Source organism: Condylostylus longicornis, unplaced genomic scaffold, assembly GCF_029603195.1.
Source record: "Condylostylus longicornis isolate FDR11 unplaced genomic scaffold, ASM2960319v2 ptg000049l, whole genome shotgun sequence".
Classification (NCBI taxonomy): domain Eukaryota; kingdom Metazoa; phylum Arthropoda; class Insecta; order Diptera; family Dolichopodidae; genus Condylostylus; species Condylostylus longicornis.
Window position 1 is genome coordinate 1,609,422 of NW_026578018.1, and position 26,519 is coordinate 1,635,940.

General features: G+C 23.6%; 3 protein-coding genes across 4 annotated transcripts; 1 reads left to right on the forward strand and 2 right to left on the reverse strand.

The window, feature by feature from the left end:
- Positions 1–1,749: 1,749 nt before the first annotated feature.
- LOC129611411 (mediator of RNA polymerase II transcription subunit 18) lies at positions 1,750–3,214 on the reverse strand. Its single transcript, XM_055524554.1, has 4 exons — positions 3,016–3,214; positions 2,830–2,923; positions 2,062–2,377; positions 1,750–2,000 (listed from the first exon to the last, which is right to left on the reverse strand). The coding sequence occupies exons 1-4, from the start codon at positions 3,129–3,131 to the stop codon at positions 1,888–1,890; spliced, it is 639 nt and encodes a 212-aa protein (XP_055380529.1). The 5' UTR covers positions 3,132–3,214; the 3' UTR covers positions 1,750–1,887.
- A 1,331-nt stretch (positions 3,215–4,545) lies between these two features.
- Positions 4,546–22,196, forward strand: LOC129611373 (probable low affinity copper uptake protein 2). Of its 2 annotated transcripts, none has more exons than XM_055524501.1 (4): positions 4,546–5,114; positions 20,553–20,790; positions 20,878–21,232; positions 21,753–22,196. In XM_055524501.1, exons 2-4 carry the CDS (start codon positions 20,653–20,655, stop codon positions 21,983–21,985), a joined length of 726 nt encoding a protein of 241 aa, XP_055380476.1. In that variant the 5' UTR covers positions 4,546–5,114; positions 20,553–20,652; the 3' UTR covers positions 21,986–22,196. The 2 variants fall into 2 exon arrangements, with proteins under 2 accessions (XP_055380476.1, XP_055380475.1); XM_055524500.1 differs by having other exon boundaries at positions 4,546–5,598; positions 21,753–22,195.
- Positions 22,197–24,109: 1,913 nt separating this feature from the next.
- LOC129611448 (zinc finger protein 567-like) lies at positions 24,110–26,203 on the reverse strand. The gene is made up of 7 exons (XM_055524627.1): positions 25,377–26,203; positions 25,209–25,315; positions 25,058–25,111; positions 24,756–24,980; positions 24,520–24,696; positions 24,354–24,455; positions 24,110–24,295 (listed from the first exon to the last, which is right to left on the reverse strand). The coding sequence occupies exons 1-7, from the start codon at positions 26,201–26,203 to the stop codon at positions 24,111–24,113; spliced, it is 1,677 nt and encodes a 558-aa protein (XP_055380602.1). The 3' UTR covers position 24,110.
- Positions 26,204–26,519: the final 316 nt, after the last annotated feature.

Consider the following 26,519-nt stretch of genomic DNA (forward strand, 5'->3'; position numbering starts at 1 on the left):
AAGTAAAAAGTAAGCAATATATAAAAGTTAACGTCCCAAAACATATATTATTATATTTCATACTTACTGGTATAGCTAAATTATTTTATGAAACGTTCAGTCTTCAATACCTATGATGATATCTGAATCTCTACCTATGATTACGAGGATTTTTGAAGTGCTCATGTTTTTTTTTCAAAATTTTGCGCTTTTTTCATTTGCAAATTAAACGTAACTCTTTAAAATTTTTGCATTTCTATTGTTAAAAAGTGCATTTTAAAAGCTGCCTAATTCTTTATTTTCTTACTTAATCCTTAATTTCTTTTTCATGAATGGCTACCATCTTCATTTCATCATAAAATAATTCTAAATTGCAATTTGTTTAATTCATATAACATCATTTTTAACACATATAACTCTATTTTTCTTCAACTTTTCAATTAAACCAATATTTTAACTCTCAAATCAATTCCATGACATCTTATAAAAGCTTTGGTTGCTTAAATTTCTAATTTCCATGTCTTACATGAAGAAAATTTGCTTTTAGAGTTTTTTAATTGCTTTCTATTCATTGGCTTGCCTTTCTTCTAAAATTTTTTGAAAATAAATTGAAAACCATTGAATTTATACTTATAAAAAGAATCTAAAATTTGCTTCCCCATTTAATTAAAACAGACAATTCAATGAAATTAATATTGTAGGATTGGATTTCAAAATCTCAGATTAATGTTATAGAAGCGGATTTACATTTCAAACTTCATTTAAAAAAAATCAAATGAGAAATTACACCATTTTATTAATCAAAATCTTAATTAAACAAATTGATAGAGAATTTAAAATTTGGCTTGATATAAGGAAAATTATTTCTTTTAAAGGAAGCAGCATGTATGCTCCTAGTAGCCGAGAGAAGCAAGCATGCGCTGAGTAATAGTTAGAACATTTTTACAACGATTAGAATAATTGATCAATATTTTGAAATTTACTCTAATAATAAAAAATTAATCAACTATGGGATAAGATACCGAAAGCAATTTACTTTTTTAAATTATTGTATTTAGTTTTTCAAACTTTTACTAAATACAATTGTATAGGTTTAAGGCTTAAGGTTCATATGGTATCAACCTTATCAAATTAAAATTATGAACAATGGAAAGGACAAAAGAAAATCAGGAAATTGGTACATGAAAGGAGATGCACACACATAGAAAAAGTTTAAATATTAACACTTTTCTTTTTAGCAAAATAAATAAACAAATTTAGTGGACTGGTTGACAAAACCTTGAAAAACCTTCCTCTTACTCTTCTTGAAATTCACTTTAAAAGATATTCCAACGGTAGTACCTACTTAACCAAATTTAAGCTCTTCATTAAAAATGTTTTCATAATTGCTTTAAAAAAATATTTTTATAAAAATAATTTTGTTCTGAAAAATAAAATAATTATCTCACCTGTTGATTACTTTTACCAAAATGGCAAAATACAAGTTCTCTTAATTACAAATTATGTTAAATAAACCATTATATTGCATAAGACCAAATATTTTAGTATTTCTTTCTTACTAAATTTTTGTGTAGAAAAATATTTTTTTAATCATTTTTGAATTATGGAAATGTTCACCTGTTATAAAAGCATATTTTAATTGAAAATGAAGTTAATCTAAAATTAGTATTAGTAGTTGCATGCAAAAATGAAATATTTTAAATTTTTAAAATTGTTTTTCACATCAAAATCTGTTCACTTTTAAATCTGTATCTGCATCTTATTTATTAAATATCTTATTTTTATAATATTATATTATTAAATTTGTATTAAATTTAATATGAATTTAATCTTTTAATTAAAATTTAAATTATGTATATTTTTAGGTACTAATATTAATAGTTCATTTATATTTCATTAAAATATTTATTAAGGTAATGAACCCAATCTTTTATAATCTATTTTTTCTAATTGTACCAATGGTTTTAGTTGTTCTGCAAATGTTTTCATTTCCTCACCAATTTGATCTTGGCCACTTGGAGCTAAAAATAAAATGAAACTTTTAAATTAATATTTTTGCTTTAGTTTTAAATTCTTTATTACCTAATACAGAAAGTTCAACAAGATAACTATTTGAAATTGCTTCAGTACTAAATTTTCCAGGTTCAGTTGTTTTAAATATTTTTGATACTGTAATTTTCATGCGACCCTTTCGAAACATATAACCACGATTTACATATTCAAATTCTATACGACATCCTAATTCTGTTAGAAATTCTAATACTGTTGATGTACAACCAACATCAATACTTGAACGAACTAATGTCGGACGTGTACCAATTTCAGCTTGACCAATGTAACGTAATTGATATGGAGCTTCTCCATCTAATGCTCTACGAACACGTAATGACAATGGAATCTAAAAAATATATTGTGTGAATATCGAAAAATGCAGATACAATAAAATAGACGCGGCTTGAAAAGGGCGGGCAAAGTTTTAACTACACATACATACATAAAAAAGTTTAATAATGACAAGCTAAAGTGTCTATGTTGAAAAAGGCAAAAGTGAAAATTTTGTCTATCACAAAACGTATATATGTGTGTATGTATTAAAATTTTGCTCCAAAATAATGTAGGTATGTAATTAGAAATAAAAACAAAATATTTTGGAGGACATATTAAAAGTCAAAACTTCAAGGTAAGTCCATACATATGTACATATGTAGATATGTGAGTGAAAAAATTTTATATGAACTTTAGAATTTTTATATTATGATTTATGTAGAAAAAATTTCAATGCACAATAGGCTCCAAACTATTTCCTTCTTGAAACATTTTTGCTTGAAATTATAGAAAATTTCAACTCACCGCTTGATTATTTGGCGATCTTAATGATAAACATATTTCATGGTCATGAAATGCTTCAGGTCCAGTATCCACATTATCACATAAACCTTTCAACCTAAAAATATAATATTATACTTCACATTTTTAATATATATATATATTTACTTTTGTTAAGATTAATTCATATAATTTGTATATACAATTTACCTATGAAGTAAAGCTTCAACACCTGAATCTAATATTGAACCCTGCAATAAATACTCTTGATTTGGAATAATTTGCAATGCTTGTAACAATGTATCTTGTGCAGCTTGAATTGACATTATCAAATTTATTTTAATTTTATATTTATTTAAATTTAAAAAATTAGTATTTAACCGGAAAATTTTTTATGATATTTTATAAAATAAGTTTGAGTAAACAATATGCTGTCAAATTTGTTTTGATAATGCCGGAATTGTCAAAAATGCCAATTGGAATGAAGTATCAATTTTAACGAGTATCAATTAAAACTAAAATTCGAGAATCGAAAATCATGTATTTTATTTTAATTTAAATAGCATTTGTGGTTTGTGTCTATATTAAAATTTGAAATTACGTATTTAAAATATTACCACGACAACAACTAGTTTTAAATTTTTTATAAAATTTAATTTTTTTTTTTTCAAATTTCTTAAATAATCACAAAAAAAATTACAGAAAAACCTTTTACATTAGAATATTTAAAATTTAAAATCCCATCAAGTTTTATTATTTTAAAAATTAGTAAAATAATATTGCATAAATTTTGGATTCATTTTCAACTTAATTTTTCCGAAAAAAAACTGAAATCTATATAATACCAGATGGCGCTAAATAATATGAAAAATTTTCTTTATGCTTTTCAAAAATGAAAATTGCAACATTGAATAGCAATTGTTAAATATTTTGGCAATCACACCTAGATTGGAATTATATTACATAAATTTAGGATGACCAAATATTGTTATTAATTATTTTCGTTTTTTATCCTATAATATAATAGATGGCTCTTATAACGTTGAAAAAACAACTATTTACATAAATTTAAGAATTGACAATATTAATATAATTTTTTTTTTAAACCGCTAAATAATATGAAGGAATTAAATAAATATATTAATATTTATTTGATATATTAATTTAATAATATGTATTACATGTTTTAATAATTAATTATTAATAATTGTATATTAACAAAATTGAAATTGCAGCATAGATATGCATTTCTTAATTCATTCTTAATTCTTGGTTTAAATTAGAAGAATTGCATACTTTTGGGATTAGTCAAATAATTTATATTGCTACACATATTTCAATATAATTATTTTAGTTTTTTATATAGCACTCATAATACACAACAAAAACAATATTATAATTTTTTTTAAATTGCTAAACACAAAATATGAAAGAAATTTTGTCCTCACAAAATTGAAATAGCGTTTTTGAAAGACAACTTTTAATTTTTTGAAAAATGCAAGGGTTTGTTTTTACAATGCATAATATTAGCAGGACTCAAAAAAAAAACATTAAATTTATTTCAATATTTCAATATTATTTTTCTGTTCTATAATCTAATAGATGGCACTTACAACACAACAAAAAAACAATATATGTTACAATTCATTTGAAATATAGTTTAACAATAACTGTTACATGACATTTCCTCTCAATTACTGTTGTAGAAATTCTCAAAAAAAAATAAGGAGAAATAACAAAACAAAAATCAGCAGGTGAAGAAAAATATTTTTTTATTTTATCAAAACAAAATTTTTTTTAATTGTAAGCGTAGCTTTGTCGTGATAAGATGTTTGACGGTGTGACGTAAAATAAATAAATCGGAGTTTTTAAAAATCTAATTTGCAACTAAATACAAAAAATCGTATCAATAGAATTCTTAAATTTCCAAAACAAATTTGAAATACACAAAAATCAATTGATTGAAATTTGGAAAAGATACAACAAAGAATTTTGTGTACCTACAAGGAAAATTTAATTATAATAAAAAAATTAATATTTTAACGCGTCCAAAATAGATAATAAATAATTTAATTATGAATTTAATATAAAAATAAAGGAAGCAAAAATGGTTCAATAAATTCAATTATATTTTATGCAAGATTTAAGAAAAAAGCAAATAAAAGAAACAAAATTTAATTTTGAAGGCAATCAAGTTTTCGATAGTTGAAAAAACAACAAAAGAAGAGTTTGAGTTCTCTGGAATTTATTATTGGATTGGAATAAGAAATAAGAAACAAAAATTAAAGTACATATGTACATGTAAATATGTATGTATATTAGATAATAAGTGACCTACCTAAAGTGATTTTATAGTTTTTTACTCATTTTTACACAAAACATATTAAGTAAACGCAAACTTGTTGATTAAACCCAATATTAAAAGAGAATTTTAATCAGAAATGATAAAAAATATTGCATTTTAGACTGTGTTTTATAGTAACACACAAACACATATCTATATACATACATACCTGATATTTTATTGTCTTAAAGTGTTTAATCTCTGTGCTTCCCACTTTTGTTTTAGTATTACTAAAAAGTTATTTTTGTAGTTTTTTTTTTTTTTTGGTCCAAATTTGAAATAGATAGTAACTAAGTATATAATCTTCTACGCTGATAATAACATACATACATATGTAAAATATTAACGTATATGGCAGTATAAATTAAATCTAAAACCTAGATTTTATGGGGACTGGGATTGTAAATACAAAAAAAAAATTAAAGCTTTTTCTAGTGATTATTGATGTGGTAAGTGTTTTTTTTCCTCTCATATTTTACTTTATTCTCTATATATGTAGATAGATACAATAGATGTTTTATTGAAATTATTGTGAAACATCATATTTAAGATAAATATTTATTAAATTAGTTGTTTCCGTTCTAAAAAAAATTCTTTGCAATTGAATGATGATAAAATATTTTTATCTTTTTTTATTTATTATTTTTAGCAAAAGAATATGAACTTATGTGGGTATATGACCCTAGTAAATTTATTGCAAATACTTTCTTATTAAACTTGGATGGAGTTTAATTTAGGCATTACTTATCTTGCAAATTACAATGCTTGTGAGTAGGATCGAGAAATCCAAAACAGAGAAAGGAAGAATTTAGAATGATTATTGATATAGGAGTTGTTAAGAAGAATAAATAATATAGACGGTTTTATTGTTGGCAAACGAGTTGTATTTTCCTCGTTCTACAAAAAATTTAAATTTTTAAAGCAATTCAGAAGTCGTATATATATGTATGTATAATAGCACCTACTGCCACTGTGCTTCAAAATTTTAAAAACTATGTTTAGCGAAACATTCAATTTGTAAATCAAGTAGCAGCTCATATTAACAGGAGATATTATAGAAAAACGATAAATGAATGTTGGTTATAACATCTTTTTTAAATCAAGAGATAAAATATATAAAAAGTACACGTTTACTAAAAGCATAACGAAGCAATTTAAATATAGATTTTGTACTGAACAGGAAAGTTTGCAATTTTGCAATTGTATACCCAGTTTACAATTTATAGCAGAAAGATTAATTCTGCTATCCACACAATAGCAGAAAGATTGAGTTTATTGATGGTATACCTCCTGTGTCATATGAATTTTAAATTTATACAAGAATAATTTACAGAAAACTTAAAATTAATTCTAAGTTAAAGTCTTATTTTATACAATTTACTTACTATGTCCATAATTATAAGAATTTTAAAAGATTAAGACCAAAAAATGTGAACAAAAATAGGGAATTCCATTCAAAAAATAGAATTAGACTCACCCCAGTCACCAACCGTTTTCTAGGGAGACGCTATGCTAGCTATGGCATTTTATTCTTCAATTATTTTAGTTTTTGTAATAAAATTTCAAAAATGTGGAATATTGAAATATTGCTGTACATTAGGAAAGTTTTAAGAAACTTGAGACAAAAAATATAGTACTTAGAGGTTACATGAGTAAAATGTAGCACTGTGATTTTAAATAACAGTTAGAACTTTTAAACATTTTCTCTAAATTAAGAAAACTTTCAAAGGCAAACAATGTTGTAGATTGAAATTCTTTAATATATAAATTAGAGATAAGTAGGTACTTAGTTAAAAAAAATTTTAGATAAACAAATTGCATTTTCACTTCTTTATTCAAGTGTAAATATTTGCCGTCTGGTTACATTATGCACGTGCATAGATGAACTTACTTAATAGATTACAAAACTTGATCTTATATGCGCTCTTGGGCTTATTTAATTCTTTTAATTTAACTATTTTAACAAAAAAAAAAATGTTATTTTTTTCTCTACAATAATTTGAGCTTTTCATGATAATTTTGGCGAGTTTTAGCTTTTTATACTTTTAAATATTTTCAAAGCAAGTTTTTACTTATAAGTATATCTGCTTATAAGTATGTATACTTATTGACTGGCATATTTTTACACAAGAGTATTTAAGCATTTATAAAAAATAGCAACTTATGTGTTAATAAAATATTTTTTGGAATGTTAGTAGGAGTTAAAAATATACAAGTTATGTAACATGGTTATGTTCATATTAATTTCTATAGTAGTTTTAAAAATTCGATAATGTGAAATAACCTGACAAAAAGCAATAAGTAATAGTTGAAAAATTTAATCGTACAAAAAAAATTTAGTAAAAGCTTAATGCATGGTTAAGATTAAAATTTTGTTCCCCATTTGAAAATGAAGCAAAATTGTACAAAATTCCAATTAAATTTAAATATTTATGGTACTTAGTTTATAAATATATGTAAAATTTATTTCTGAATTGCTATTTTTATTAAAATAAGGCCTAAACAAATAGTAGAAGTCATTTAAGATTAAAATTTTAAATAATGAAAATTCCCTCATAAAAATGCAGGACAATTGAATATCATAGCTAAAGGAACAAGTCAAGGCAGATGAATTAAAAAAAAAATTCTGCTCAAACTGGACCAGAACCAGTGATCTACCGGTTTTTAGACCTTGTTATTGTTAATTTTTACAAACATAGATACAATTAAGTTACAAAAATTAAAAATTTTACTTTTCGAATTTATTCTCACATTGATTCCATTCCAAATTTATTAAATTTATTTACAATTTTTGTAATTTTTAAATGATTTTATGAGAATGTTTTGTGCACTAAAAATAGTTTTCAATTTGTTTCTTTTATTGTTAGGGAACTTCCCCGGTCTTGTCTAAAATTAAATTATTACAAATTTGTAATTTTAATATCACAGTTTTACTTTATTCAATTTTCAATAAAAAAAAAAAACAATAAAAATAATTTTCTAAGTAAAAAGCAATTACAGATGGTAGAATTCAGAAGAATATAGTGGATGCATACTTAGAGTTTAGTTTAAAATCCATACCAAATAGAATTAGGCGCGATTAAAAAGAAAAGAATGTCTACAATGGACATTTTCACAAAGTATTTTGTGCCGATATACGAATATTAAGACGGTATTATAAGACTGTATATTTTAGAGTATGCATAATAATTAATTAGGTATCTGTGTTTATTGGATTGTGCCATATTTATCATCATGAAAATTTGAAAACTTCGCTTAGTTTTGGATCTAAAACTGATTGATTTTAAACCGAATCGTCTTTGATTGATTTCCATTTTAAAATCTTTTACAATTCTAAGGCCTAAAAATTTTAGCTTTTATTAAATGCTTTATGTGAACAAAAATTGGTTGGTGAAATAGGGCCCAGGCTTTATTTACTAAAATATCAAATCATTGAATAATTACAGAATTTGAATAATAAGGATTAGTTAAGAACAAAATTCATATAAAATCTTTATTATTTTGTGAAAATTCAAGCTTTGAATTTTAAATAATAAAACCAATTTAGGAACCATAACTGAATTGACCATAAATTCCATTTAACATAATCGTTAAAATTAAGTCGTTCCATTGAGTCTTTCCATTGGTATTTTAAAAACTGCATTTTTCTTTTTCTGATTTCCCCTTCATCTTTTAATCATTTGCCATTTCCATATTTCGAGTTTAAATACTAATTAAATGTAAATTTTTATGGTGCAATAAAATATTTATATACATATATACAATAAATATATTTATTAATTAATTTATACATACATACATATGTATATGAGTACGATTGATATGTTTAAATAAACAACTCAATACACATAAATACACATACAAGCTACATATATAAAAGTAGTTACGTTAAAAAATGTAATTTTATTTATTTATTTTTCTTTATTCTTTTAGAAAATGAAAAGAAAAACCTGACCATTCCCAATATTTACTTGTAAAATATTCAAGTTTATTTACTTTTTAATAATATAAATATGTGAATAAAAATTTATGTTTAAATTTATTAAATTATTTGAATATGTGCGGTTAAGTAAAGCGAAATCACAAGACTAGCATTTAAGTAACTAAGTATATAATGATTTTCCAAAGCAATAAATTTGAAAAATTAATGTGGTTTAACCAACTTTAACACTAATTGTATGCAATATGGAAAGTATGTATGTGTATTTAACAAGGTATTGCCTTATTAGAAAATCAATTAGAAAAAGTAGTTAAAAAGAAATGAGTATTGAAATATAAAAGAAAAATTTTTTTATTTATGAAATTTATTTTTAGAGCCAAGTGACATTATTGTATATACAGGATGGTTGGATTCAGTCTAAGATATTTAAACTAATTTCTAAACTTTTGAAAATCTAATGAATAAGAGTTGCGGCTAATGATCATTTGTGTTATGGGTATTAGTTTGAGATAATTCAGCCGAAATCGAAATATATTTGATATCCTTGAAAATTATTCTGATAAGTGTTTTTGTTTAGAGAAATTGGAATTCACAATATATGATTATGTAACTGCGTATATAAAGGTTCCATCAGTTTTGATTTTATTTCAATAGGTTCAATGTCAAAAGCTATCTTATGGTATTCTCGATATTTTTGCAATTTTTTTGCTTCTACATTTGGCGGCTAAGATCCAATTTTTTTTTTTTGAATTTTAACAAAACATTGTGAGATAGTTATAGAATTTCGGCTTTCGGGGATGCCTAATTAAAACTAGCCTTTTTAACAGTTAATACGTATAGTAAAATTAAGCATGAATTGACGTAAAGTATGAATGGCGAATGAATTCTTGATCATATTAGAATGCTTGGATCAAAGTTTTTTATTTATTTTTTAATTTATATAATAAAAGCAATATTATCTACATACTTGTTTATACTTATTAAAAATGTAAAATACTTTTAATTAAAAAACTTATTTAATTTTATCCGGAAAAATCTTATACTTATTTTAGGGAAACAAACTATACGCACACTCGAGTAATGTAAAAAAATATATTTTATTTTTATCAATAAGTAATGAAATTAAATTATACTTTTTTATCTATTTTAATTAAAAACTGGTTGTAATTTTAATAAGGCACTTAGATAAATTTTAAAAATAGTTGAAGAACTTATTTTTTATAGTAATAAAAATGGTAAAAATAAAGAAATTAATCTACTTGCAATTCCTCGTTAATTTATTATCACTTTGACTTTGCTTACTTGTGCTGTGATTTTATCTTTTTACAAAATATGTTTTCTGTTCATCATGTCTCTATGCTACTTTATTATTGTTAGAAAATCACCTGCTATTCACTTCTTTGAAAACATCTTAAATAAAAGCGCTTGTTTATACTTGGTTTAAACATTTTAAATTTAGCTCCATTAAAATTTTCGCCTTTTTCGATAATTGCAAAATGCATTTGAATTCTTTTTTTTGTACTTCCATTCTAATTGTTGTAACGTTGACATAATTTTAGAATTTATGGAATAGTGACGAAATAAGCTTAAAATTAAATAAGATTTTTTTATACTTAAAGTGAAAACGAATGTATTCAAATAATATGATGTAAAAGATTTAAAATATAAACTTAGTAATTCGCATAATAAATTAAAATATTCTACACAAATTATAATTATAATTAAAATTATAACACTTTCTTAATTTTAGATTATTAATTCATATTGATTCAAAATCAGAAATAATCAGTACTTATAGGGCGTGATCGTGTATCTCGCTATTTTATTCATCAAGTAAGAAAACAATAAGTGACTATCATTATATTTGTATAAGTATAATGCAATTTTCGAATGAGAAGAATTTGTTTGTATTGTGTATCGTGTTTTTTTTTTAAATGCATACAAAATTAAATTCACTTTGTTTTTGAACGTTTTATTAGTAAATAAGTAAGGTATTATGAGAAAGAGTGCGAAAATCCAATTAAATATTGAGAATTCTGAGTTTAATTCTGATCTAATGACGACTCTTAGGCGTTCATATTAAATTAAAATATTCTACAAAAATTACAATTATTGCAATAATTATTTAACAACTTTATTAATTATTTATTAATGATTCATAATAAGTAGGTATATTGATTCAGAATGAAAAATAATTAGTATACATACTTAATCCGAAACAGTTCAAATATTAGAAATTAATATAATTTGGTAACCCTAATAATAATAATTAACACTCCTTATTTACTTATATGCATTTGATCTTTTTTTTTTTTTGTTTAATTGATTGCAATTAACAATTCAAATATAATTATTTTGTCTGACAGAATAAAATGACAGAATAATTTAATTTATGTATGTAGATACTTGCTTACAGTTATTGGTTACGGATGATTTTCCGATATTACAAAGAAATTATTTTTTTTTTTTTTCAAATATTTACTTATGATGATCAACAATATCAAATAATATTTATTTGTTTTTTTTTAATCTATTATCATAAAAATAAAAACAAAGTGTTTTCCTATTTTATGTATAGAATTTTTGAACAATAAAACATATGGTAAATACAGGAATATTTTTTTGTTGCCGTCAGTCTTAATCTTATAAAATATGTAGACTTAAAGTACATGTACCTACATATATTGGCATAACGTTCATATTTAATATTTGATCAACTTTTTTTCTAAAATTCGTTTAAAAAAATATTTCATATTGAAATATTATTCAGCAGATCGGATCGGATCGGATCGAATCGAATCGAATGCTTCTATCAAAAGTATATGAAAAGTATAAGAAAAGAAATTCAAATATATTTTTTTTTTGGTTATTTATTTAGTTGTTGTTTAGATTTACTTATTCTTATTAAGTATAAGTAAAGTAAGAAAATTTTTATTTACAAACTTAAGTATACATAAACAGAAAAAAAAAATAACCTGAACAACAACATTTTTTTTTTATTTAAGAATAAATTTTTTGTACTTATTGCAAATAATTTTTTATTGTTTTTGTACATGTGCCCTCCATTCATTTATTTGTAAGAATTTTATATTTTATAATAAATTTTATTAAATAATAATTTTGAATATTTTATTATCGATTAAAATTTAAATTTCATTTTTCAATAGATATTTAAATATTAATCACCGGTTTAAATTCGGGATCATTTAATTTTTTTATAATTCGTGTATTTATTTTGAGTATAAAATTCAATTTATATTTAGTTATAATTAATTGAATAAATGGTTTGTTACAATTATTTTTAGTTTACCAAAATTTACTTAAATAAAAGTTGAAATAATCCAATTTTCGTCCAATTTGGAGATAAAACACACTTAGCCTTTTAATGCATATTTTTGGTTTATTGAGCCTTTAAAAGTTTTATTTATTAAAAATATAAAATTTGTATCAATAATTAATATTTGTGCTTAAAATAAAGTCATTATAAAATTTTTAATTTAATAATTAACAAATTTGTTCGAAAATTTGAAACTGTTAAAGCAATAAAGATTTCAGTTTTTATGATATAAATACGTTATAATGTGACATTGAGTATATTACACGAAATGAAAACTTTGCAGTCTAAAAATATTCTTATTTAATTGGTATAATTTCATAATAAAATAACAATTAAATAATTTAATAAAATAAGAATAAGTGATTATGAAATTCATTTAATAAAATTCAATAATTCTGAAATTATTGTATTCAAAATTAGAAATCCACTGTAACTTGCAAGACAGAAAGAAAAATAAGAATTTACTTACAGAATTTTTGATATAATTTTAAAAAACTGAATACCATTTCTGATTCTCATAAGATCAATAAGAAACTGCATACTTAAAAAAAATTAAATAGAATTTCGCAGCTCTTTGGTTTTTTTTTCAAAATTGTAATCTCCAATTTTAAATAAAAATGCAAAAATGATGTTTAATATAGTGCTTGTGAATCATGAAAGTTCAAGCTGAAAAGATTTTCGGAAAATCTATTCTAAAAATTCACATGGTCTCAACTCATGCGCTTAAGTGGAATTAATTTTTGAAATTATTGTCAGTTGTTACTTGAAAAAATTGTCTATATTAAAATTCTTAGAAATTTTATGTACTAATGCAGTTCTGATTATAATTATAAATTGAAAAAATTAATTTTTTTCCAAATATTTATCAAAATATAAGGTAGTTTTTTAAAATTCTTCAACAATTCTCCAGAATTCAAGAGGCTGGTTGAATTTTTAACAATTTTTTTAAATTACTAGCTAGATATCAAGTATTTTCATTCAGAAAATATTTAAAAGAACTTGCAGTTTGTTTCAAAATTCAATCAAATTTAAATAAATTTGTAGCTAACGCATGTTCTTAATTCCTTCAAATTTAATTTCTAAAATAAAACCAGCTTTTATATTATTATTTAAATACAAGTTACTTCATTCTTTTACTTAATAACCCCAAATATATTATAGGCCGGTTTACAAATTAAAGCCACTTTTTTTCCAGCATAGTTAGAATTAATCTTTAACCTCATTCTCGTAACTGTAAATTGTAGCTGAGAATTGATCCAATATTAAAATTTGTAATTTTTTCATTCTACTTACAATGAATCAATGTTTAATACAATTAATTAATAATTTTAAAAATGTTTCACCGAAAAATCATGAAAAGTGTGTTCACATACTTTTATAGATAAAAACTTTAGTAAGCTAAAAAAAAAAAATTAGCAATACTCACTTTTCCAATAAAATTCAATCAAGCGGCAAAGCAAAAACAAAAAAAAATTTCATAACACTATGCTTTATTAAAAAAAAAAACTGCTTGAATTTAAATTTTAGTTGAATGACCCCAACAATTTTCACAACTTTAACAAATTGTAACCTTAATCAAATATTGCGAAAAAAATTTAATTTACTTATATTCTTAAAAATATTAATAATTTTTTTTTTTTATTTAAATAAAATTTTAAATTAGAAAAAAATTTTAATATAATTTCCAAGGTTTCAAAAGTTTGGTGACTCTTATGGAGTGATTTTTAATTGGTTTACACAAAAAACAAAACAAACACGTGTGTTTAGTGTCACTTGCACTTTACTCACTTTATCTGTTTCTGTATGCAAGCATTTTTTGTTTTTATTATTCTAAGAAAGAGCATTGCCATTACTAGTGCAAATAAAATCATTATGGTAATAAATTTAGAAGTTTATTAAATTTTAGAACCGCATAAAAACAAAAAGGAGTGGTGCTAATGTTTAAATAAATTTTAATTAATTATTATTTACGAATAATAATTATTTTGAAAAATTTTTTGTCATTCTATGGTTAACTTAAATAGTGATAAGATTAGATAAGAATCAATTTGAATAATTTGAATGGAAAACGCATTAGATCTACATCATTTTTTTAGATATGTGTGGGTTCATTATGCCGTCTAAACATTCATAATTATAAGAACATTTTTTAAGTTAAAAATTATCTTAATTTCTGTTTATTTTGTTTAAAAATTTTCGCTGTTTTAAAATTATTAAATTTCATTTCACTTTAATCTAAAATTAATTATAATGCAATTGTGAAAAATTTGGAATAATAATCACAAAAATTATTTACAACCAAAGTATCACAACACTATCGTATAGCTCACCTTTGCAAGTTATTCAGAGATGACACTTCGTTTCAATTCATTTAAACCTGTAATAATTACAATTATTACTAATTAGAACTTGAAATTAATTATTCTCATTTAGAATTATTAATAATTTTAATTAATTATATAAAAATATTAAAATAACTTAAAATAAAATAATTTTAGTTTTAGGATTTGTTTAACTGTTTAACATATGTGACTTTGACAAAATCTTGCTCAATTTTGACATTTAGAAATCAAATTTATATTACTTATTTATAGTATATTTTATAAAATTAAGCGCTTACACACAGTATTACAGTGTATTAAGTAATAAGTCCATAAATTCGAAGTAAGGAATGGTTTAATAGGTTTGGTATACAATCAAACCCCTCTATAAGCAACTCAAAAAATTAAACGATTTTCATTGCTTACCACTTAGCCATAATTTGCTGTGCTTACCCATAAAGTAATTTTGCTTTTAATGCGATTTAATTTTATTCGGGTCGAATTGTATGTGTGTATAATTTATTATTTTAAACGTTTTAATGCAAATGCAATATTATTTCTGCATGGTCACATAATTATAATGCTGTTATATAAGTAATGACAAATTTTTGTTAAGTGTAATAAACTTAATCAAAATGTAAATTAAATGAATTTACTTATTCCCAAAACGTATGAACAATTTATTTAACATTGTTTTTTGGGCATAATTTTTATTACTCGCGTTTATATTCACGGTATACCTGTCTATTCGTACCGTCCATTCCAATATGAGCGCTAAAATTTAAATTTTGTAGCGTTTAAGAAAATTTATTGATTCTTTCATTTTAGCATTTAATTATTGTGAACCGTTTTTAAAATTCCTACAAATATTATAAAAACTGTGATAGTTCTTAGTTTATTTTATTAAGTTGAGTATTTGATAATCAATACTAAATTTTAATAATTTTTATTTTAAGTTTAATTTATAAAATTAATTTCTAGGAAAATTCAAGTAGTTTTTAGTTTCGCGAAACGTTGGGGGCCTGATAATGTGTTTTTGTTGATAAATTGTAATATTTATTAATTTTACTTGTCACATACTTACTTAGAACATTCAAAATCCTCTTAAAAATTTTTAATTTATACATAAACCAGTCATTTAACACAAAATGACAATAAATACACGTTATATAAAGATTTGCAGTTGAATAAATTTTACATTTTAAATGAATATGACCAGTTTTAATTTTTTTTTATAATTCTAATAATTTTGTGAAAATTATTTAAATTAGGCGATTGTTATATGCAGGGCGATTCTGTAATCGGTAAGTTCAGTAATCAAAAATGACTAAAATTTTTGTTCGGAATTAGGTGCCAAATCTCAATAATTTCCGAGGCACACGGATTTTTAGGAATTTTCACAATATTATTACTTGTCCAAGTTGTTTTGCTTATAACTTCCCTTCCGAAAAAGATAAAAGTTTCAAACAAAAAGTTTTAGAAAGGTTTCTATTAAATTGCTTGAAAGCAACTTAGTACTAGATTTTGTATTTTATATACTTACTTAATTTTGGAATACCAAGCATTCGAACTTTTGAAAAAATAAAAATTTTCCCTTTTTTCATTTTTTTAATTTTCTTTAACCCAGAACGAAGCTTTTTGAAAATATTTAAAATTTTTGTTACAACACCTTTATCCAGCTGCTTAAGCTTTAATTTAAGTCATTAAGCGTTAAAAATCTGTTACATAGGAGATGTAACATAAAAACCATTTCTATGTCAAGATTTTAAAGACCCTAATAAAACGTAGAAACTGAAAAATTATCACTATTTTTCATTTTTATCAATTTTAAGTGCTATAATTGTTATTAATAATTAAGATTCTGTCAGTGATTACTGAATCACTCTGTATGTGAATAAGTAATATGAAACATTAAATAATTTTTTTTAACAATAAAATTAATAATTAAAATAACACTGCATAAATTTCTACAAAACACAAAAACCGCAATTGAAATAAAATAAAAATTTTTTTTTTTTTTTAATTTATTAATTTTAAAATTTATTACTTAGTGAAATACTTGAGAACTGTTAAAAATTAATGAGAATTTAATTTTTTTTTTGTTTTGCTTATTAAATTTATAATTAAATAATATATGTAAATTTGATTAATAATAAAATTTAAGTACCTATATAGTAGATTTAAACAAAATTTTAATTTTAAAATAAATTTTATATCAGTAAATTTAAATGCGTGTGATAAGTTTTTAATTATGAAAGTTAAATGAATTTTATAACCATAAGCTTTAGTACATTGCTAAAAGAGTCAGTTAGTGTTTATGTCAAGGGAATAAATAATTGACAAAACCGAGAAATGTTGATGTTACATTTGCAATAATCGCTAACTTCAATAGCCATATAGCACCCAGCTGCTATCAGAACACAGTTACATTGATATGACTGAAATAAATAATTGCTGCATTCGCAATAATATTCCGCTGTAATAGTCATAATATTTAAGTATTAGAACCAGCTATATATCTCAAAGAGCCAATTTACATGGTAAGGAAATAAATAAATGCGAAAACAATAAAAATTTTACGCTACGTTAGTAATAATATCTAGCTACAGGAGTAACGAAAACGACTTGTATTTTTTAGCAGATATAGCAAGAATTCAGTTCAATAAAATAAGGTAGAAATTGCATTTCTTACGCACCATCTCAATTTCTACTAGTTTTTATCACGCAGGAAACTGCAAAATTATTACTGATCTAGAATTTTTTTAAGCGCTCAAATTCATATCTACAAAAAGTAAGAAATCCAAATTATCAAATTTTTTCATACACGCACAAAATGACGCATTAAGTACTTCTGAATTGATTTTTTATTTATTTTTTAAGAAATTTTAATTATTATAAAATTTTTATGATTAAACCGATGCGCGCACTAATATTTTACAAGAAACTGGGTTTTTTTTTTTACTTGAATTCATAAAAAATAAATAAAAATGATTCATTTTTGAAAGTACAAAAATTATTCAAGCAGAATGGCAGCTTTTTTAGCACATTTGTTACAAAACTAAACTTTATTACTCTATCCATTTGTTTGTCCTCCTATTCAGTGCGGATTTCTTTATAGAAATTTAACATAAGTATATTTTAAGAGTGAATTCTAAAATTTTAAAAACGAATGATGATTACGTTACCAAAATTAAATTACAAGTGTTAATTAAAACTTATCAAATATAAAATAAATTTGTAAACAAGTCTACATCGTAAAATATTAATAGATCTAAATTATAGAATTCTACATCTAAAATATTAATAGATCTAAATTATAAAAATAATTAAATGAATAAATTGATTAAGTTGAATTTAATTCGATCGTTATATCACAGCTCCTCTCTTAATTTTCTAGCAGTCATTCTCTTAAAGCAGTGTTCCCTTAAAGGTAAATAAGAAGAGAAATTTTTTTTAATAAAAATTATTTTTAACGAAATTATTTTGTATTTTTTTACCATCTTAAGTGAAATGTGCTACTTTACGTAACATTGATTTGGAAGTTGTTAATTTTTAACAATAACATTGCGCATCTGTACAATTTAAAAACAAATTCTAAAAACTAGCTGAAATATTGCAAATTAATAATACTTTGATTAATTACTCGTAATTATTATTTATTGTACCTATACGGTAAACATCTGGTAATTAAATTGAAAATTCTTTTTCATTTCAATAAATTCTTGATACGTTTTATAATATGTAATTGCAATTGTTCTTCTAAAAATCATTGTTGGTTTTAATTTGACCTCAACACTTCAGGGAATTATTAATTGTTTTATTATCGCCATTCAACAACACATTATTGGAGAATTTTTCAAAAGTTTACCGACAATTAAATTGTACATTTGAAACTAAAACTTATTTCTGATGAGTGATGATTATTAATAGCAACAACGCCTCTGAAAAGATTTATTTGTGGTTAAAAGTTCGAAAAAAAAAATGAAACAATAGGAATTTTTTTCAAAAATGTATTTGATTTTCAATAAAATTCTTAAAATTTAGTAAAATAGCAAAATAACATCTTTTAAAAATGTCAACTCCCATCTTAAAAGATTATGTAACATTTAATAACTTAAGCCTGGTTCAATTATTAAAGAGCGGGAAAAATTCAGTAAAAACCATTTTGAAAGTTTCACAAAATTTTAATTAGAAATAGTCGAAACAAAAAAAATTAGAAAAATCAGAATTTTCTTAAAATTCGGATGCTTGTACTTCCGAAAAAACATGAAAAACCAAATATATTCTATTTTTGGTCCTCTCTTAGCCGGTTAAAAAAACTGTTTGTTTGAAGCTTCTATTTTTTTGAAAAGAAAATTGTAAGTAAAAAAAACTTAAGTACTTATACTTATGTTAAAATTTCGGCAAATTTTCTTAAAATCCCTGTAGCTCAGCAATCATTAGAATTTGGCAATATGTTCCGAGCAAAAATTTTACTCATTTTGGACCATCTACCTGATAGTATGTGGCTCCAAATTTTCTGCAGAATCAGCCTGTCAATGTACACATAATTTGAATATAGCTATACTTAGGCTTCATAAAAATATACAAGATTCGATTTTACATGTTACATCTGCATACATAAGAGTACATATACTACACGCATAAACATATTTTCTAAGTTTTAGATTTAAATAAAAACAAAGCATCGCCCAATTTTTGTACACCTTTGCATAATAAATATGTACACAAATATAAACATATTAGAAAGATAACAATAATGCACGCTTACACTCACTTATTGGTATTCAGAGTTCAAACAAGAAGTGGTTTAACCAGAAGAACAGCGAGATTTATTAATTGTGAATGTACTCAAAACGCGTTTGCCAAAACATAAGCAAATCGTAAATAAAATTTTGATTTCGCAGTACAATTTTTTGTTTTTCTTTCTATTTTTTGTTTTGCACTCTCACTTTTTAAAACAATTTTTTTTTTTTTTTTTTGTAAAATACTCGAAAGCTGTTAAACAAGTGTTTTTTTTTCATTTTTTGTTATTATTCGAATTTTTTATAAATTTATCGAGAAGAGTTTTAAGGGTATCGAAAATTTATGTAAATGCAGAAGAAAAGCAAAAATTACTTAATATATTGGTTAATTTATGCTATGCACGTAAATGTATATATGGTTGTATATACAAAAGGTAAAGCGTAATACGTAATAAAAAATTCGTGGTGCCTGATTATACCTAGTTATGCAACTTTGAGAAATACAATCAAGAGATGATAAAAATTGTTTTCGTTATGTTATAATCAATGTTTTGTTCGGATTAAGAATAATTGTAATATTATGATATATATGTACATATATTCCAAATTATTATTATGTTAGTAGAAATATTCTTTCGAACTCAAAAATTTCAAATACAAAATTGATTTTGTCTACTATTCTTTGAAATTAAAATATATTTAATGCGCAAAAGAACAATTTCTCCACGGGTGACTCTATATAAGAGGAAAGTCTCCTTAAATTGAAGTCAATGTGTTACGAATCAAATGATAAAAAGTATGTTTTTATCCTATGCAGTAGTTGTTATTAAAACGGTTGATCTGATTCCAATATTTTTAACGTTCTTGGTATATCTCCAAGCTCATTAGATGCAATAATATTTTTATAATGCATATAAACAAATTTTATTTTAAAAATTAAATTATACACGGAAACACTATTCAATTATATAATACTCGTAAAACTAAATTTTATTCAACTGATCAATTAATTAATATAATAAAATTAAATAATTATTTTAATCTTCTATATTTTTAATAGATAAATGAATAAATACAAGGCTCAAAATTATATTATATATAAAAACCCGTTATTAAAACAATAAAAAAGAAAGAGACAAATAAATTAATACAAAATCAAAATGCATCGAATGTCATTTTATTGGGATACAGATGTTGGTCTATTTATGTTTCCTGGTTTAAATATTAATGGTGTTGGACCACTGATATCATTATGTGCTGTTCTAGTGATATTTGCTTTAATTTACGAAGCAGTTAAGGTAACAAAAATTATTTCAACATTATTTTGTACCCATTGTAATTTTAATTAATTTTATTTTTTTTTCTGTTTTTATTTTTCATTTTAGATTATTCAAACTAAAAGTAAATCTCGTACTGCAAGAGAAATATCACATGATAATTCTTGTCCATCATCTCATTTAATAAATAATGAAGAAAATCAATCACAATTACATACGAGAAGAAGAAAACAATTATCTGAAAGAATTTATTGGACATTACTTCAAACATTAGTTTTTTTATTTCAAACCGTACTCGGATATTTATTGATGCTAACTGTAATGGTATATAATGGTTATGTATTCGTAGTTGTTATATTAGGTTGTGCACTTGGTTATTTCTTTTTTGGTCATATAGCAATGAAAATAAATATGGAAAATATAAGAGCACGTAAAACTCATGTTATATGCTCACCAAATGAACGTAAGTAGAGTAGATTGATAATAAGTAAGTCTTCATCATTTCCTATTCAGTAGTTTTGTATTAATTATAATTAGATTGAATTTATTTAAATTAATTATTATGTATAATTAATTCCATTAAATTTAATAATATTTCCATTAAATTACTTTTTTTGTGTCTATAGATTTTGTTTGATTTTATTAAAATTTGTTGAAAGTATGATGTGATTAAGTTCATAAATTTTGTTTAGCGCAAAACATAGAACGTCATTCAATAAACGGTACCTAAAACGGTAAAATGGTGCGGTTTCTTAACTCAAAATTATTATAATTTATAGAAAAAATGAAATTATATCAGCATACTTATAAATAAATAATTTTCTAATATGTTAAGGCAGATTTTATGCAAAGCTTTTACTTATTCCAATTTTTATTTTTAAAATTAATGTCATTGATTTTTATTATCTTTCCTATATATAATTATTTTTCCAATTGATTTTCTTAAATAATTATTAATTTTATTAATTTATATTTATTTTTAGCATCAACTTCAGCATTTTGTGAAAATTCAACTAGTTCATGCCATTTAAAGAATAAAAAACCTCAACATTGTGAAAAAGACGGTTATACTAATGAATTAGCTATATCATCATCTTCTTCATCATTAAGTACAAGTTTGACACAAACAACACAGTTAGATAAAGAAATAGAATCTAATATTAAAGATGATTGTGATGATAATGATTCAAATATTGTTCATTCCTGCCGTCTATAATATAAAGCTAATAAAATTGTTACATTTGATGTTATAGAACACATTTAAATAATTTATACAATTAGAAGTCTTTATTTTTTTATTTTTTCTTTTAAAAAAGAGCAGAGCTTTTAAGTGACAAACATATGTATTACGAAAAGATAGAAATCATCAAAAGTTTATAAATTTTTAAATTCTTGTACATACATACATAAATTTCAATTAAAAATAATATTGGTACTGCAAAATACCATAAGTTAAAAATTAATTTGATATTATAAAAGTATGTAATTGTCATTTTATAATTATAAGAGTATTATAAAAGTATAGTTTGTAAATTTGGTAATTAACTAGAATATATAAATAATATATTGTTACATTATATTTATATGCATTTGTGTTAAATTTTGAATACGAAGTTTAATACATTTTTTTTTAATTTCAAATAAAAGAATTGCATTTATTGAAATAATTTTATGTCACTTTACGGAAATCTTAAAAATTTAATATGCATTTTTTTTAAAAATTTGATAAATTCCTGTGTATTAAAATTTTTCAAAATAACAATTCTAAAACAATAAAGTATGTATAAAGAATTTAAATAACTTTACATAAAATCAAAATTTATAATAAATTAAGTAAAAACTTATACATGTATGTATATATAATGTTATTGAAAGAATTTATTTTTCATTAGATGATTTAATAAAAAATTAAATTTAACATTTATGTACATACATATGTATATGCAAACCGTATATGAATATGTATATGTACCCCCGATTTATATATATAATGTAGTGTGTCTTACCCGGTGTACTATAACCCACCATAAAGTGTTTTAAAATTTATTGGCAACTCGTTAAAATGTTCAAAGCTCCAGAATCTTAAAATGATATTAAAAAGAGTTTAAAATTTATTGCTACGTTTTCAAAAATGTATAGTTACATAATGTACATACTTTGAAATCTTCAACATTTTAGATATTTATTTAAAGTCTTAGCAAAGTGTTGGCTTTTGCTTCAGGTGAACTTCAAAAATAATGAAATAATGCGAATAATAAAATAGGTGTAAGTAGATTTATCCAGAACCTATAAAATATAAATTATTAAAAGGGCTAAAAAAATGATAATCCAACCGTTACAGAATTCAAAGCTACTTTAAAAGCGATTCGGGCAGAAAGGACAAAAGCGGTATGTATTACATTTCTATACTTCAGTATGGTTCTGCTGTTCTTTCAAAAAAAGGTGAAGATAATTTCATTCGTTTACCTAAATGTGCAGAGCATATTACGACTTATTTTGCAGATAATCGGCATTATTTTTATAACTTAAAATATGTGACGCTATCAATTCCTTTAACAGAAAAAGAACATGATTTTGAGCATACCTAAATTGATTATACAAACAAAGAAGAATCAGGTTTCCCTTCAAAATATTTAGTTTGTAATACAAACTAAAAATTTGTAAATTGTATGTATTGAATTATAAGAAAATACATATGTAATATTTAATGAATTTTAATCAAATAAATTTCACTCTATAAGTTTACTAAAGGATTTGAAACAGCGGTAATTAAGCCTTAATTCCATTGGGAATAAAATAATTCGTATGCTTTGGTTAAATTAATCCAGTTGGTTATTCAAATAAAAAGAGTATAAAGCCGATCCACTAAAATCGAGTACTACTGGAAACGTTTCTTTATAATGAGAAATTATAATCTCCCAGAATAACAGCATTATTATCAATGAAAACTGCAACCGATGAAAACATTTCGTTTACAATAAATAATAATTTTTAGTAATACGGTTACTAACCAAATTATTCGAATAATTATTCATTGTTATTATTCATTTATGTCAGTTTGAATTTTTATTCTATTTGTTCTTTGTTTTTAAAATTGATATAGATGACGTTGCCTTTAGTTAAATGTAAAATCTTTGAAGTCTGAATAACAGTTCAGTATTTTTTCGGCTAATTCTATGATATTTTTCAAATTTCCGTATTCTGCCATTAAAAAGCGCAATACGCAAAACGCTTCAAAAAGTTTTGCTGTTATGGTTTTTGAATGACTAACTTGATGTTTTCCATTTTCTCTTTAAACACAAATTTAATAATGAAAAAAAAGTTGTTTATATTAGGCACCTTTATTTTGTATTTTTTTGTCTTGCTAGAGTATAATTACAACTCGCCGTTGTAGCACATTTATGCTTTCGCCTCAAATGATAATTGATATCGGCATATGTTCGGAAACTTTTTTTGCACAAATTGCAAATGTAGTCTTTTGTTTCTGTATGAATGTACTCATGCATTCTTAAACCTTTTTTAGTTGCTAAAAAATCAAGAGTCTTTTAGTTTACATTAAAATGATCTTAGGCTTAAGAGCTTACCAAAAGTAGTTGAACAAATGTTACACATAAATTTTTTTTCTTCCGTATGAATTTCTTCGGTTGAAGACGTTTTCGATATATTACGACACGTGGGTTCGTTAACTAGAATAAAAAAAGGATGGAATTTGAAATATGTATGTAATCTTAATTTTTTACTGTTGTATACCTTGATATGTTTCCATTACATAATTTAAGTTTGCTATTGGATTACATAGGTGACCTTTTTCTATATGATACCACACCGCAGAACGTGTTTGAAAATGTTCCTTACATATTTTACAAATAAAACCTCTTGATTTTGCATGAATTGTTTTCTGATGTTCATCTAAAGCATATTTACATGCTACAAGTAAAAAAAAGCATAGTATTGAAATAAAAATTTAAAAATTCTTAAAAACTTACAGAAGCGAGCTACACAAAATTTACAGTGAAATTTTTTTTCAGGATGAGATTTACTTTCTATGTATGGTAGTCTTCCTGGTGGCTTACGCTCTATTTTAACAATTGTGGACATATCATTATTATTTTCACCTGGATCAAGTGGTTTGTGCCTTTTTTTATGTATTGTTAAAAGACCAGTTGTTCTAAATTTCTCACCACATATGTCACACATATATGGTTTTTCACCTATAGAAAAAAAACCAAAATTTTAATACTATAATATTTATATTAGCAAATTTATATCGAATTTTATAAATATTTACCGGTATGTATCCTCTCATGATGTATTACATTAATCTTAGTATAGAAACGTTTTTCTGCAATTAAAATATATGAAATTTATATTTTAAATTCTATGGGGCATAATATGATACACCTAGCCTTTAAAATTGTATTGAAATTGAATTTGCGTACCACAAAATCTGCAAGAAAATTTTCTAGTTCCTGTGTGCGTCATCATATGACTTATAAGACCATGATGGGTGCGGTAATCTTTAGGACAGAGACGACATTTTAAAGGTCTAAAATATTTAAAAGCATTTTTTCTTTATATTGTTACATTTTAAACAAATTTAAACCAACCTTTCTCCAGTATGTGTTCGCATATGTGCTTTCAAAACATCTTTGGAACTATAAACACCTCCACACTCTTCACATTTGAATAAGGGTGGCAATTCAAAATGGGTTGCAATATGTATCTTTTGTTTTGCTTTGGTTGCGTAAGTTTTATCACATTCAGAACATGGAAATCTTTTCCCTTTCTTAGTATTTGTTTCAGTTTTCTTGGGGTTTATTTCGCTATATTCAGTTTTAATAATTTCTGATTCATCTTTATCAGCTTCTTTATCTTCCGATTCAGTTTCCTTTCCATTTGTTAGAATTTTTTTCTCATAGTTTTCATTTTCCTCATAAATTTGCTCACTCTTTATTGTTTTCGGAAAAATAACTTCTTTATCTTCAACATTGATACTATTTATATTTTCATTTTTAATAAACCTTATTTCATTACTACTATTAATCGCCATATCATCTTTTCCAAATATATCTTCACCCAAAAATTCAACATCCTCATAATAGTTTTCATCCTCACTGCTATTTATTGATGATGGACAAGAAGTATTTATGTCTTCAATCATAGTATCAATTGTATTTTCTAAATTTAAACTTTCTATTTCAATTTTATGGATACCATTTATTCCATTTTGTATATGTTGGTTAATAGCATGATTTATAAAGGTATCTACTACGCTATATTTATCTTTGCATATGTTGCAGCAGATCCACCACTTTTCAGGATTGTTTTCAATAAAAAAAAATTCTCCATAACTTGCAGCATGCAACGTAAATTCATCTTCATCTAAGAAAAGTTGGGAAGAATCAGAACCATGAGAATTACCGGAACTAACCATTTCTTAATTTTACTTCTAGTATCTCAAAGAATTACCACGAATTTTGTATATTTTGTACATCTTTTTGTATATATTTTGTCAAAATAAAGGGCAAGAGGAAAGGATATCAGCAAAAGACGTATAAAATATAGACTAGCAAACAGTGTTGTCGTTAGTATTTCAAAAGTAGACAACCAACGTCACTAGGGAACATTTACTGATGCAACTGCTGTTGGTAAAAATAATAGCAAAATAGCCACAAAAAATTAATTTCATTTGTCAAATTCAATTTAAAATGAAATGCATGTTTACTTAAAAATTTAAAATTTCTGTCTGG